General features: G+C 43.8%; 1 protein-coding gene across 3 annotated transcripts in view; it reads right to left on the bottom strand.

Moving 5' to 3' along the window:
• Positions 1 to 13,242, bottom strand: part of arhgap23a (Rho GTPase activating protein 23a) — a 49,556-nt gene that overhangs the window by 27,166 nt on the left and 9,148 nt on the right. The window contains exons 2-7 of one of the 3 annotated variants that reach the window (XM_008290781.1): positions 9,643 to 9,846; positions 6,434 to 6,458; positions 5,630 to 5,722; positions 4,770 to 4,848; positions 2,924 to 2,984; positions 2 to 1,598 (exon numbers count right to left, since the gene is read on the bottom strand). In XM_008290781.1, coding sequence (XP_008289003.1) covers positions 2 to 1,598; positions 2,924 to 2,984; positions 4,770 to 4,848; positions 5,630 to 5,722; positions 6,434 to 6,458; positions 9,643 to 9,846 — 2,059 coding nt within the window. Of the gene's footprint in view, position 1; positions 1,599 to 2,108; positions 2,269 to 2,923; positions 2,985 to 4,769; positions 4,849 to 5,629; positions 5,723 to 6,433; positions 6,459 to 9,642; positions 9,847 to 13,242 lie in introns of those variants that run through there. The other 2 variants (XM_008290780.1, XM_008290782.1) reach the window with 2 other exon arrangements.

Raw genomic sequence — 13,242 nt, 5'->3', positions numbered from 1 at the left:
CCTATGAAGGGGATGGAGGCCAGAGAGTCGTCCTCTATGGGTAGGGGGGCGAGGTTGCCGTTTGGTTTGCGTGGGGCTACGTCTCCCGTGGAACCGGGGGCGGGGGCCGAGTCTTTGGGATCAGGAGAAAACAAAGAGGGTTCCAGCCCGTCCATAGGCAGGGCGTAGTGGGGGTGACGCATGCCGTGGGCGTTCCTCCGCCCGGTGGGGGGTTTCTGCCTCATCACCACCTCTTGGGTCTGCGCCGCCAACTCTGCCTCCGAAGCCCCTCGTTCTCTCTCGTGGTTGGTGGGCCTGTACGCTCTGTCCTGGGACTCGGGGTTTGCGGAGGCGAGGGGGGACGCAGTGGAGGTGGTGATGGGTGCCGGCGTGCCGTCCGCAGGTGCTGGGTTCCAGTTCAAGTGGGGGCCAGAGTACGAAGGGTCCCTGAAAGAGTGAGCCTGTTGCATGATGCGGCCCGTTTTGCGGTAGAAAGAGGGGCTGTAGCTGCGGTAGCCCACCGGCTGGTCATCCATGCTCTGCCCCGGAGGTAGCCGCCTGCTCTGAGGGGCCGCCTGCTGGGTCTGGGTCTGGGTCTGGGGGTGATGTTTTGAATGCGATGGCCGGGACACCGGAGGAGCTTGTGCTGCACCAAAATGGCTCCCCTGCCTCGGGTAGGCGTCAGTCCTGGGGGGCGGCTGGGGAGCCTGCTGGAGCCACGAAGGCCTCTCAAACCGAGGCGAGACCAGTCCTGATGCTGCTCGGTCCAACATCTCCAACGAGCGGCCGTGGCGATCGTACTGGGCGAGCAAATTCTCAGAGCGTGTTCGAGTGTAGTTAGAAGACTGGTGGCCCCGACCTGGACCCCCCTCCCAGTCTCCGTACGACCAGTAGGGTTCACCATGCGGCCCTGGTCCGGACTGCTGCAGTAGAAGCAGAGTGTCCTGGGAGGCGCTGTGTGGCCAGCCACCTGACCGCTGCTGCTGCCTCCTTGATTCACTGAGCCGGTCTTGAGAGTAGCTGCGGTGGCGGGTCTGCATGCTGCGTCCTGAGCGCTCCGGCAGCTGGCTGTAGTACCAGTCTGACAGGGCCTGCTGGCAGCGCTCGGAGCGGCCGGGGCCACTCTGGGGCAGGGGGGGACTGGTCCAGGCCGAGCTGGACTTACGTGGCTGAGCTTGCGAGGAGCTGGCACCGTGGTGGTTGGGGTAGTGGACTTGCAGCGGGCTGGACAGGGGGCCTCCTGAAGAGGAAGAAGACGAGTAGGAGCGCCCCCTGGTCTGACCCTGCGGCTGCTGGCTGGTCATACCGTACTGGATCTCCTCTGTGCGGTGAGCTGGGCTGCTGTGACCCACGCCGCCGGGTTCGCCCGCCCGCCCCTCCTGCCAGCTGGCGGGGCTGCCCACAGCAGAGCGGTTGTCCAAAGGGGATGAAGGGCTGGAAGAGCCTGGCCAGCGACTCCAGTTATCCAGCTGGTTCTGGCCCATGGGGGCAGACAGCGGGGCTCCAGCGAGGGGCGTGGTCTTGGTGCGGGGGTAACAGAGGGGAGGCGGTGGTGGGAGGTTCTCGGCTCCCCCGGCATACGGTTCGTTACCCGTCAGGTAGGCATCCTGGGAGTACGCCTGGAGGGGGAAGACACGACAATAAGAAATCCTCAAGTAAAAAGACGTGCGCGTCACTTTAAATCAAAATGTGCTCTTACTGTAAACAAGTTTGACAACAACACACAAAAGCCATAACTCTATAAGACGGCGTCACGTCGCTGCACATTACACAACACGCCTTAAAGACGAAGGATCGCTCAGTTCAACCCCTTTGCCACAGTTTGTCTCCAGGGCCTGAGCTCTCAACACAAATTCATGCAAGCTAGCAAACTTTAAAAAAAACCCACAACACTCAGTGCACAGCAGCCAGCTGCAAATACATACATCTCCGCCAATGTTATGTACACAAGTGCCAGATATAAATACACACATGTCGCCGCTTCAAGAGTATCCCCTACAAATCACAAGCTTATCATTATCCGATTACTTTATCAATTATACATTTAAGGAAAAACAAACTTGCTAAACCGCACAGACAGTTCTAATTGCCCAACAGAAGCGTTTCCTCAGCCGGTGTGTTAAACTCACCACAAACAAACACAGAGTACAAGACAGACTTATCCTCAAAACCTGCTGTCCTTCATCTCTTTATCCAGTCTTCTGCTTCTACACTTTTTCGTGAGTTTCCTACGTGTTGATCGTCTTGTTTTCTACTCTCACAGCTCCTTCCAAACTCCCTCTCTCCTCCCTCTCATTCTCTGCCTCACTCCACCCTGTGGGAGTGTGGAAGGAGGCGCAGCGCTGGTGATGTCATGCCAGGAATGCGGCAGATTCAGGCGTAGCAGCGAAGAGGAGGAGCGTGAGGACAGAGGAGTGGGTTTATAAAGTTAAGACATGGCAGTGTGCCTAAAAGGAACAAGTTTTAGGGGTTGCTTTTTGCAGGAACAGTGACGTTTCTGTAAAGACGATCGCCTAAATCTGGCGATCTGATTGCTGTGTGAAGCTCCAGGTTGGTAGGAGGAGCGAGGGATGATGCATGTCGGATCATGTGAACGAGCATGAAGCGACCTGTGGAGCGACAAAAATGCGTTGTACAGCACATTGGGCGTGTGAATGATCACGGAGCTGCTTTTTTTTTTTTTTTTTAAACTCCAACAGTGGAGATACCGGCGGCTTTTAATGAACGTGTGTTGTAGTCTAAACACAGAGCAGAGAGAACGTGAGTCACTCTGCAGCCATTCTAGCAAAATCTCTACATTCTTGGACAATGACGGGGTGAATCCTGGTTCAACTTTGCACACAAGCACAGCAGAATTTTCACAGTTTTCTGCAGCGTCCTGAAGTAGTGTATGAAAGTGTGTTATTTTTGAGGGTAAAAAGTGTGCGAAAAATCTCATACTCACACTTACCAACTGAAGCACGTCTTCGTCTTTTGGCATGATGGAGAGCTCCAGCACACTCTCACTGCAAGCATGAAGATAAACAAGAGATAAATGTGAAAATTTCTCAATTCCACTAAAAGGTAGTGGCTTTACATTCAAATTTTCTACTTGCTGCATGATAAAATTTAACAAAATCTGACTTTTTTTAAAAATTGAAAACGTTAAGCAAACTTAAGCATTAAGTCATGATGAAGTGTGCACCAGCTCGGGACACACTGATCTGATCCACTGAGTCAGCCTCAGGGTCAATACTGACTTCATTAAGTGGATCCGCTATTGAGCAGGTGCATCTGATTCGCATTAAATAGTTTCTTAATCAATGTTAGTGTTAACTTTTACTGCTCACTCTGTTTTTATTGCCACAGTAATCTCTGGTTGCCCTATAAAGATTATCCGAGTAAATTCCACTAAGTGCATAACACAGATTTCAATATTGTGAAAAAGAGAGCTGATACTGGATTAGGCAGGTATTGTGTAAAGAGATGTCTCAAATACAACGAGTCAAGCATTTCATTTGAGTCTAATAGTAATTACCAGAGCTGATTTCATTTTTGTGAATTCTGGTGACATTCAAAAGTACATAACCCACCAGCAGGTTACAAAGGCGTGCTGTCTTTTTTTTTAAATGCCAAAATTCCACCATTTATCAGAGATAGAAACTGTAAAAAGAAAAAACTGTCACACTTTATCTTTCTGATGGTCTTTGAGCTAATTATCTGTGACATGTGACTCCATCCTATCTAAGCTGAAAATCATGATATTTCATCAACATTCCCTTTTGCTACATGGCTCATTGAACAATTTGCCAAAACAAACTATTTGCTTTCACCACATTTTGTGAAAAAGCAAAAAATCACGCCCCGTTTGGCACAAAAGTGAAGATAACAATGACTCAGCTGTGACTAAGAGTCATGTGAAAAAAATTGAGGGACTTTTTAGCTGAAGTGCAGGCTGTGTTTACACAGAGCAGACAGGAGGCAGCATGGAAACAGTCGTTTAAAATCTAGAATAAACAGTCTATAGTAGTAGTAGTGGCAGTAGTAAACTCCACAGTATGAAGAGCAGACATTTTTACCAGCTTTAAAAAAAAAAGATGGACATGTTGATTCCAGGTTTTCTCAATTTAAAAAAAAATTTTAATCAAAGAAATTAAACTAATGTGCTTTGCACGGTTGTGCTGTTTCCATAGAGGTACAGGATTTTATACTGTAGTGAAAAATGATCTAACAGTGAGTAAAAAATGTGACCGGAACAAAAAAAATCACCCAGAAACTGCTTGGAGTTCAGAGGGTTAATCGATTAAATGACATGTATTAATGCCACAAATATTACTGGCAGTTTTCTCTTAATTTAATTTAGTTTATTTTAAATCCTGACACCAAGATTTTCATTTTTACTGCAACTTTATATCGGTTTAAAATATGATTCTTGCTTTTCTTGATTTCTAATAATCAGTAGCAACCCTGAGGAACCTTTCTGGTTGACCCGTATTAGCAACTAAGGAGAGTAAATATGAATAATAAAATCAGGTTTCAGAGTCGAAATGAAAGAAAGACAGTCTTGGAAAATGTCTGATTGAAAAGCAGCCAATTTACTGGTGATAAAACGTGAGTCAAATCTAATTTCTGGGTTTGATCATGTTGAGCATGTGAGTGTACAGAGTACACAGCTTCAGGGTGTTGTTTTAAAACTAGGTCATAACTAATGCTAGCGGCTCGGTGTATATCATCTCTATGTTGAGCTGACAAAGGAGAAAGCAAACAGACGGTTTAGTAAATCAACACGGCAGAGGCTCCGATGGACTCACCTGTTCTGAATGAGGGCGATCACCTGCGAGTACGTCTTTCCCAGTATACTCTCTCCGTTCACTTTCACCAGCCGATCCCCTGCAGAACACACACAAATCATCGTGTTACACCTAACAAATGTGACACAAAGCTTTCTAAGTTGATCTCTGACCTTTGAAGCAGGTGGAAAAGGTGAAGAAACCAGGCAAAGGAGACACAGAAGCAAGAAATCCAGGAGCGAAAAATTTATGGTCGAAGGTGTGTCTGATTTCAACAAAACCAAAAACATGCAGGCAAAACAACAAGCTGAATGTCTGTGTGTAACGCTGGAGAAGAAACAGTACAAAACACCTCACTGTGCTTTTAATCATGATAGTAAAAAGGCGTGCATTTTAAAAATCAACCCATCAGTCACACTAAAATGTTTGTGCTGTCTAACAATGTAAAAAGCAGGTAGCATCTTAGCTTTCTGTTAACTATAGCCCCAAGAGAGTCAACCAGTTTGTATGCAAGCTGAAACACACACACCAGAGTGTTTGCATACGTTCATGTGACTTTCTGGATGTGACAGCAGGCGTTAAAGTGCGCCGCTTCGGTTTGCTGGGAGTGGACGGCAGCATGACACGACACAAACGCTTCAGCAGCTCTGTCACATTCAAATACTCTCCAGAGGCTGAGCTGTCGTACCGGTATCTGTATTATGTAACCAACGAAATCCTCATCCCCAGTCAGTCCAGCGCACAACCTGGTATTTGTTTTTATTCTTGGCTAACCCCCCCCAACCCCGTGCATCTGCTCGAGTCACATGATCGGCGCTCTTCCCAACAGATTTCCAATGCAAATCATGATGTTCCTGCACCATATGTTCCCTCCTTTTTACCTGTGCACAAACCCGCCTGGTGGGCCGGGCCTTTTTCTCTCACGTTCTTCACAAATATGGTGTCCATGGGCTCCAGTCGGCCTTTCTGATAACCTGGATGACATAAAGACAAAGAAGAAGAAATGCAAACATTAAACATTGTATCAGCTGAATTGCACTTATAACAAAAAATGCTAGAAATATTTAAAAAATTATGAGCTGCTGGTGTTTAAAGATGACACTTTTATGTTGTTAAACACTTGTGTTTAGGACAAAATTACACTGGCTCCCTATTCATTACAGAATTCTGTTTTAAACCACTGCATGGTCTGCCTCTTTGAACTTTTAATATCTCATTTTGCACCACGACTCTTCAGATCTGAGGCTGAAAACATAAAGGGATCATGCTTTTAGTGTTTTAGCTCCAACAATGTGGAATAAGCTCCCTCTTGACTGTCGGAACAGGCTTTTAAATAATATTTTATTCCTTCTTTGATGCTCTGTAACTGCTCTTTTTAACATTTTATTGCTGCTTTCTGATGCTTTGCATATTTCAGTGTTTTTGTGAACTGCCTTATAGCTCCAATTTTGAAAGGTTCCTTAGAGATAAGGTTTTTATTATATAATTATGATACTCCTCTTGGTTTAATACAGGACATTTACTGTGCAGGTGGATTGGTTTAGCTGCAGTGCTGCATTGTGTCCATTAGGTGGCGTAGAGCGGCTGTAGAGGTGACAGAGGGGGAATACAGGAACTCCCTGCTCATTACATCATCATCATCCTGCTGTAGTAGCAGATTTAATTATGAAAGAGAGACAACTCACCCTTTCCGTTACCGTTCTCCTCATCCTGCAAAGGACAGAAAGACACAGAATTACTATTCAAATTCAGCCACTTCATGCTGAATTCATCTTTAGAGCACATCTAAAAGGATAAAAAAAAATCATGTAACAGACATGAATTGCTAAATTAAAAATTCAGAGGATCCAAACAGAATAAGATGTAATAGTGATAGATGAGGGAATAAACACGTATAAAAAGAGTCACAGAGGTCAGCGTGGTCTCGAGAGATTCCCAAACTGAAAAGATAAAATTTTTTGGCTATTGAGGGTTTTTCTTTACAACTTTTTGACAAGTTAAGTTCTTAAACTTACAACACGACACAGTTTGAACTTTATCTACGTCTCAATGCTGAGCTGATGTACACAAGTGAAGCTTTCAATGATACAAACCACATAAAGGTGTCTCCAAATACTGGTAATAATCATGAGTTTAAAAAAAGTGAATATTGTAGCATGCTAATTGTACTTATGTGACAATAATCCAACACAACCAACTATGTGGTTGATACTTTACCAATATAAAAATGACAGACGGAACAATTAAGGCTGATTCATGGTTTTCGGACGACTGATGCGGACTTTAAAATCACACGACACTAAATACAAGTCAGTCTGCTGCCTCTCATATCAAACAGAGATAAATGGGTTATTTAAAGGTTACAGGTTGGACTGTAGCATCGTGTCACTGTGATGATTCCTGATGCGAGCTGAGAACATTGGTCAGACATAGCGCGGGATATCTGGAGAATTAACTGAATTTTGGTCTCCGTCAAAGCAAATTAAAGCATCTCCAAAGTCTGTCAGCGTCTACATAAATTCCAACTCTTTCAACCATGATTTATATGAATCTCTTCGTACAGTTTCCCCTTAAAACAATCATTAGGTTTAGGCACCATTTGTGTTCCTGGCGCATGTGCTGTTGACCTGCATGCATAGTCACAAATTTGGGGGCTGCGTGTGAACATCTACACCTTCATGGTTAAAATTCCCTACACTCTTATTTTTAGTGGATTCATGTGCCAAGAACAAAGAAAAAACGTGTCAGTTTATTCAATAGATATCAGGATATGATTGTTATCGCCGATCCCTGATAATCATCTAGACAAAATCTGACATCATGGCAGCCCTAAAGCTGTATTTTCTCTGCAACACCTCAAATGTGGAAGGGCAACCATGATATCAAACTTTCCCCCAGATACCGCCGGCTTTACCGACACCTCCAGCCAAAACTCTCGAGACAGACCGGTTTGATTTTATGAGCTCTGAATGTTGCGGCGCAGCTCCAACACCGAGACTGACTTTCAGGTTAGTCAGCCTGCAGGTGCTCATGATATCATAGCAAACAGGAGCGGAAAGGTGTGGACGGCGATGAGATTCGATCACCTACGCACTGGCACACTGAGCTGAGTGGACAGTTTGGGGTTAGGGGCACGGTGGGCTGACTGCTGCCTGGCTTTATGCTGCGCTGAGTGGGCTCATTCCAGGCTCTGCAGACAATGGTGGGGGGTTTAGAGGCAGAGAAAGGAGAGCTGCCGACCCCAGAATAGAACTTGGAGCCGGGGACGCTCGTAAAATGGCCAGTCCGGATCTCAACACAACCGGAACCAAGAAGGAAGACCCTCTAGTAGGAGGTCTATACATCTATTAAACTACCCGTAATTACCTCACTTTTCTACAGATACCTGTTAATCTAAAATTAAAGGCAACGAAATCATGAAATCAGCTAAAATGAAGTTGGATTTAATGCATTGCAGCAAATATCCAATTTGTGGACAAAACAAGACATTTAAAGACATCATCTTGGACTTTGGGAAACACTGTTTTTCATCATTTTCCGGCTCGTTTAATCGAGGAAATAATCTGCAGATTAATCAGTGGCAGCCCTGCATCCCAAAGTATAGTTACATTGAAGTATTTAACACCTGCACATGTGCGATGCAGCTTCCAATCCCTGTGCATTACCAGTACAGCAGACAGGGCTCTTCTTTCTCTCAATCACTACTTTTTTTTTTGAGGCACAGTAAGTCTGACACAAGGTTGCAGGTCCTTGCACCAAGGTAAAGGTGCCTTAGAGATTAGATTGATTTAAATTTTGAGACTACATGCATGATGAATAGGTCATTTTAAAAGAAGCTTAGAAGGTTAGACAAGGATTCTGTGGGAGTCTGTTAAGAGGAGGTAGACTTTGTTGCTTTAAAACAGTATAACTGAAGACCCCCGAGGACTTTCAGGATCTGCAGACACCGTGAAACGAGAGCGCAATCGAGTCACGCACCCGGTAAGCCTCTGATAATTGGACTCTATGAGGGTAATTTGGGAGACTTCCACGAAGGCCCTTCAGATAAGAACAGGGGGCTCTGTGAGACCGATTGTCCAAAAACACCATGTGACCCTGGTGTCCTCTGAGGCCGAGGAGACAAGGACAGAACCAAGGCCAAAGGCCAGCAGTGGGCCTATTGTCCGGGCCGGCCTGGTACGGCCTGACTGCCAGCGAGTGGTACCAGGCTAAGACAACAGATCTCATTCAATCTGTGCTCCTATCTGCAGCTGCTGGATGGTGGGGTGGTAGAAAAAATAATAGAGGCCTTGTTTTCAGCTGGCTCACCCCACCCCAGCCTCCATATCCCTCAATTTCACATCTGGAGACGTTTGCCCCCACACCTCAAAGAGCTAAATAACCGCCCGCTCACGGAGAGGCTCATTCCACAACACCAGAACTCACCAAGGACAAAAACGGACTACGAAATAAACACCAGTAACACTTTTCATTCCAGTCTGGGAGGCGCTTTCAAGATTTTCAAAACAGGAAAATCTGTCTTGATCCAAACCTTGCGTCCGTCTTCCTTTAATAACCCATTTAGCAGCTTTGGTTTGCTCAGTCTGTTGTCTCTAATCAGCTAAGCTTGTTGTCTCCTGTCTTGTGTTCATATTGCTCAGCTCGACCTCCGTGACCTTCGGCTGTAGCGCGACTGGCTTTATCTCCAAGCTCAAATTGGCTCTCTCCGACAAGCTAAGGCTTTCCAAAACCCTTTTAAAAGGCAGCTAGGAAGAAATGGAGACCATGTGTGCAACGAAAACAAACATGGAAGCTGAGAACGAGGATTTGACACTCAACACTAAATTAAAACTGGTTGTTAAACATAATCTAACACATTAAAGCATCCCAGTCTATCACTGATAAAGGGGTTCACCTTGAGGTTGGTGTGCAGGGCGGACTCTGGAGGGTAAACGATGAAGTGGCGGAGCGTGAAACCGAAGCCCTGGGAGTTCTTATGGAGGACCAGCGTCCGGGGACCCTTCCAGCCCACGCCGACCCCCTCTCTTCCCGGCCGGGTCGCCATCGGCGGCCGAGGGTTGTCACCGGCTGAGGAGAGACCATCCCTCCGCCCCTTAGCCTGGAAACACACAAACAAAGAGATTTAGGACAAGAAACGATCCCGTACTTTTCTAAAATGTACTTCAATTTTTGTAAGAATTTGCTGTTGTTTGTTTTAATGAAATGTTAACCGCAAAAAAACAAAAATAAAGACACAAAATGTCCACATCAAAAATCTGTTTTTTTTTGTTTTGTTTTTTAATAAATGGTCACTTGTTCTTAAAATTACACTGTTTAACTTTATTTAAATCAACTAAAAATATAATTATTTTACAGATATTTTCCATTATTTAAAGGAAGAATTATGTATACTAAAGAATTTTAAAAATTGTAAATAATTTTTAACAATTTTATTTTATTTACAAGTATTATTCTAATTATATATTTTAAACATTTTCCCTGTTTGACTAAATTACGAATAATGTCTCATAAAATCACAGGAAAAAATGTATTAATTAACATATATGAAAAAAAAGAAAGAAAAATCAGGTTGGAATTGTATTTAAATCTGCCAAAAAAATAGAATTATTTTTACACGTATTTGCCATTAAATTCAATAAAAAGTATTTATATGAAGGACTGAAAAATGGTGATAAAAAACTTTTAGCTGTTATTTTACACACTTTCCTCATTTTATTAAATTGTAAATATCTGATAAAATCACAGAAAAAAGTATTATTTTACATGTTGACTGTAAAAAACATGCAAATAGTAATTTTTTCTTTTATGATGTGTGACTGAAAAATAACATTGTCTTATTATTATTTCATCTGCTAGCAGCACTATTTTACAGATATTTTCTGTTATTTTTTACAGCAGTTGGAGTATGTGATGCCAATGACATTTCTAAGATCTGCAGAAATGTGTGCACACGTGTAAAAATGCAGAAAATGTAAAAATGTGTGTCAGCAGAGCGCGTGTGTGCATTCTTAGCTCGTGAAACCCAACAGAGGAAACAGCACAAATGAATCCTCCACTATCAGTTTTTCCTATTATTAGCACCAACACTGGAAGAACAGTCCACTTTTCCAGATGCGCTGATCTTTATGATTCCCTGGAGAAGCTCAAGGTGACTCCCTACTCAGTGACATTAACCCTGGACGGCTGGATTCTGCATTAGCAGCTTCCTCATGAGTGTAGCTCATAGTCAGGTCAGGCCCCCCAGCCTCAGAACAATAGTCCATAAACATAGCTAGGGGGTCCACTGTCAGGAAGGACCCTCGTCTAGACAGAGCTGATGAGGGGAAGGAGGGAACGTGGAGCTTTCAGACCAGAGAGAATCTGAACTCGGAGTCCAGATTTCCACCCGCTCACTAAATATCTCAGTCCTGCTGCCGAGTAAACAAGCCGAGCGAGCTCAGCTGACAGACACACGTGAGAACTATCACCCCCATGCTGCCCCACATCTGTCAGTCAACCAGCATCACCTGACCAAACAGGCAGGACCAGGACAGATCTGCACGCCAGCTCTGAGGTCGATCCGCTGCGGTTTACTTATCCTAGGCTGCACGATGAACTTCGCCTCACTCACTTGAAGCAAAATGTGGGAGACGGTCACCCTGAGTTAACCCAGGTCTGATGTTTTGTATGAAGCTGCAACTGTGTGAAGACAAACTGAAACTGGATTCTGAGCCTGCAGTCCCACAGGAGTATATACATTAAATTAGACATGCAACCACTATTTGATTAGTTTTCTGGTTTCCTTCCTCCTCTATGACAGTAAGCTGAAAATCTTTGACTTCTGGACCAAACAGGATACTTCATCTTGTGCTTTGGGAAACATCGTTTGACATTTCTGACCATTTTTTGACTTTAATAATCGAGAAAATAATCTGCAGATTAATCGGCAATGAGAGTAAGCATTAGTTGCATCCCTGCTTTGAATGTTGTCAACGTACCCACAATGCAATGCACATGAGGAAAGAAGCAGTGGAGTTTCTTTGAACAAAAGCTCCAGAAAGCCTCCCTTTTCTATAAGCTATCCATTTAGCAAAAAAATGCTCCAAAATGTGAAACTGGATGGTTCAGATAGCAGCAGGGCATTGTGGGAGATCTCGAGGTGTTCCCCGCCCAGATGAGACGTGCAACTCCTCCAAAAAACACATTTCAGCCAAATGTATCCCTGATCTTGTGTCTGTCAGAGGAACTTATTTGGACTGCTGGTAACACAGTACACGCAACTAACATTCTACTCCTCACACCTTATAAACCAAATGATTTATCAGTTTGTAAAGAAATAATCTGCAGATTGATCATGAACATAAACGATAGATTTTATTCCTAAGGCTCAGAGTCAAGCAGCATCACACACACGAGGAGAAACCACAGATATTCTTCTCTCTAATGTCGAACATGCACACGCTATAGGATGGGAAAATAACGATGTAGCACATGGAACAGGACAATACTGAGAAAAAGTGAGAAAAAGCCAAAGCAAGTGTGTACTATGTAGGTCAGTATAACTTCATGGTTAATACTGGGATTGGTGCTTCATAGATAGATAGTAAGTAATCTCAGTGTGTACAGATCTAACAGCTTTAACTGATTTTATTTAAAGTTATTTACATTTCCGGGCTCATAGTAACAGACAGACTTAAACACAGTATTACAAAACTGCACTCACACATAGTCGCAGTATAATCTGTGGAGAAAAAAAGGGCTTTTAAAACCGTATTTTGGAGCAAAGTCACCAAATGTTCTAAGCAGCCTTCATCTTATTTGACATGTGATTCTGTACATGCAAGTTTTATGTCCTGTTAAACCTGTTTCCACATTCATTTCAACAGGGACCTGGTGGATGCTCCAAAGATGGCTGCCGAGGGAGGAGACTTTCCTAAAAAGACTGTGATTTGACTTTGGTTGGATCCAGCATCAGCTCCGGAGGACAGAGTTTGTTATGACAAGTACAGATATAGAGGAAGAAAATGATGATGGAGGAGATCCAGCTGTTAAATTCTAGCTTCTAAGTTCATGTAAGCAACAACCCAGCACACAAACAGAACCTCAGCGGTTTGATGTGCACATGAACAACACAATGCAGCCAAAATAAAACAGTAAACTCCCCAGGCTGCTGGTTAATCAGAACTTCTTAGGTATGCAAAATATATGTGAATGTTTCCTTTAGTTTTTAACACTCCAAGCAGTTTCTGGGTGTTGTCTGATATTTTTTCTCGCTATGGACTCATTTTTTAATGCAAAATAAAGTCCTGCACCTCTATGGAAACAGCACAACCATGACTTGGAGGAGAAAGAAGTCAAGCTGAATTTCTTTTCTTATTTTACAGAATTTTTCACTCACATGTGTTACCAATACTGGAAAAAATGACTCGACATACGATAAATATTTTATTACTTAAATTGTTATTTTATTTTCATACTTGTCTCATATTTTTCTGTGGAATCTATGGAGTAGTGA

This window comes from Stegastes partitus, unplaced genomic scaffold, assembly GCF_000690725.1.
Source record: "Stegastes partitus isolate 25-593 unplaced genomic scaffold, Stegastes_partitus-1.0.2 Scaffold695, whole genome shotgun sequence".
Taxonomy (NCBI): domain Eukaryota; kingdom Metazoa; phylum Chordata; class Actinopteri; family Pomacentridae; genus Stegastes; species Stegastes partitus.
Note: the sequence above shows the minus strand (reverse complement) of the source record. Positions and strands in the feature narration are given on the sequence as shown.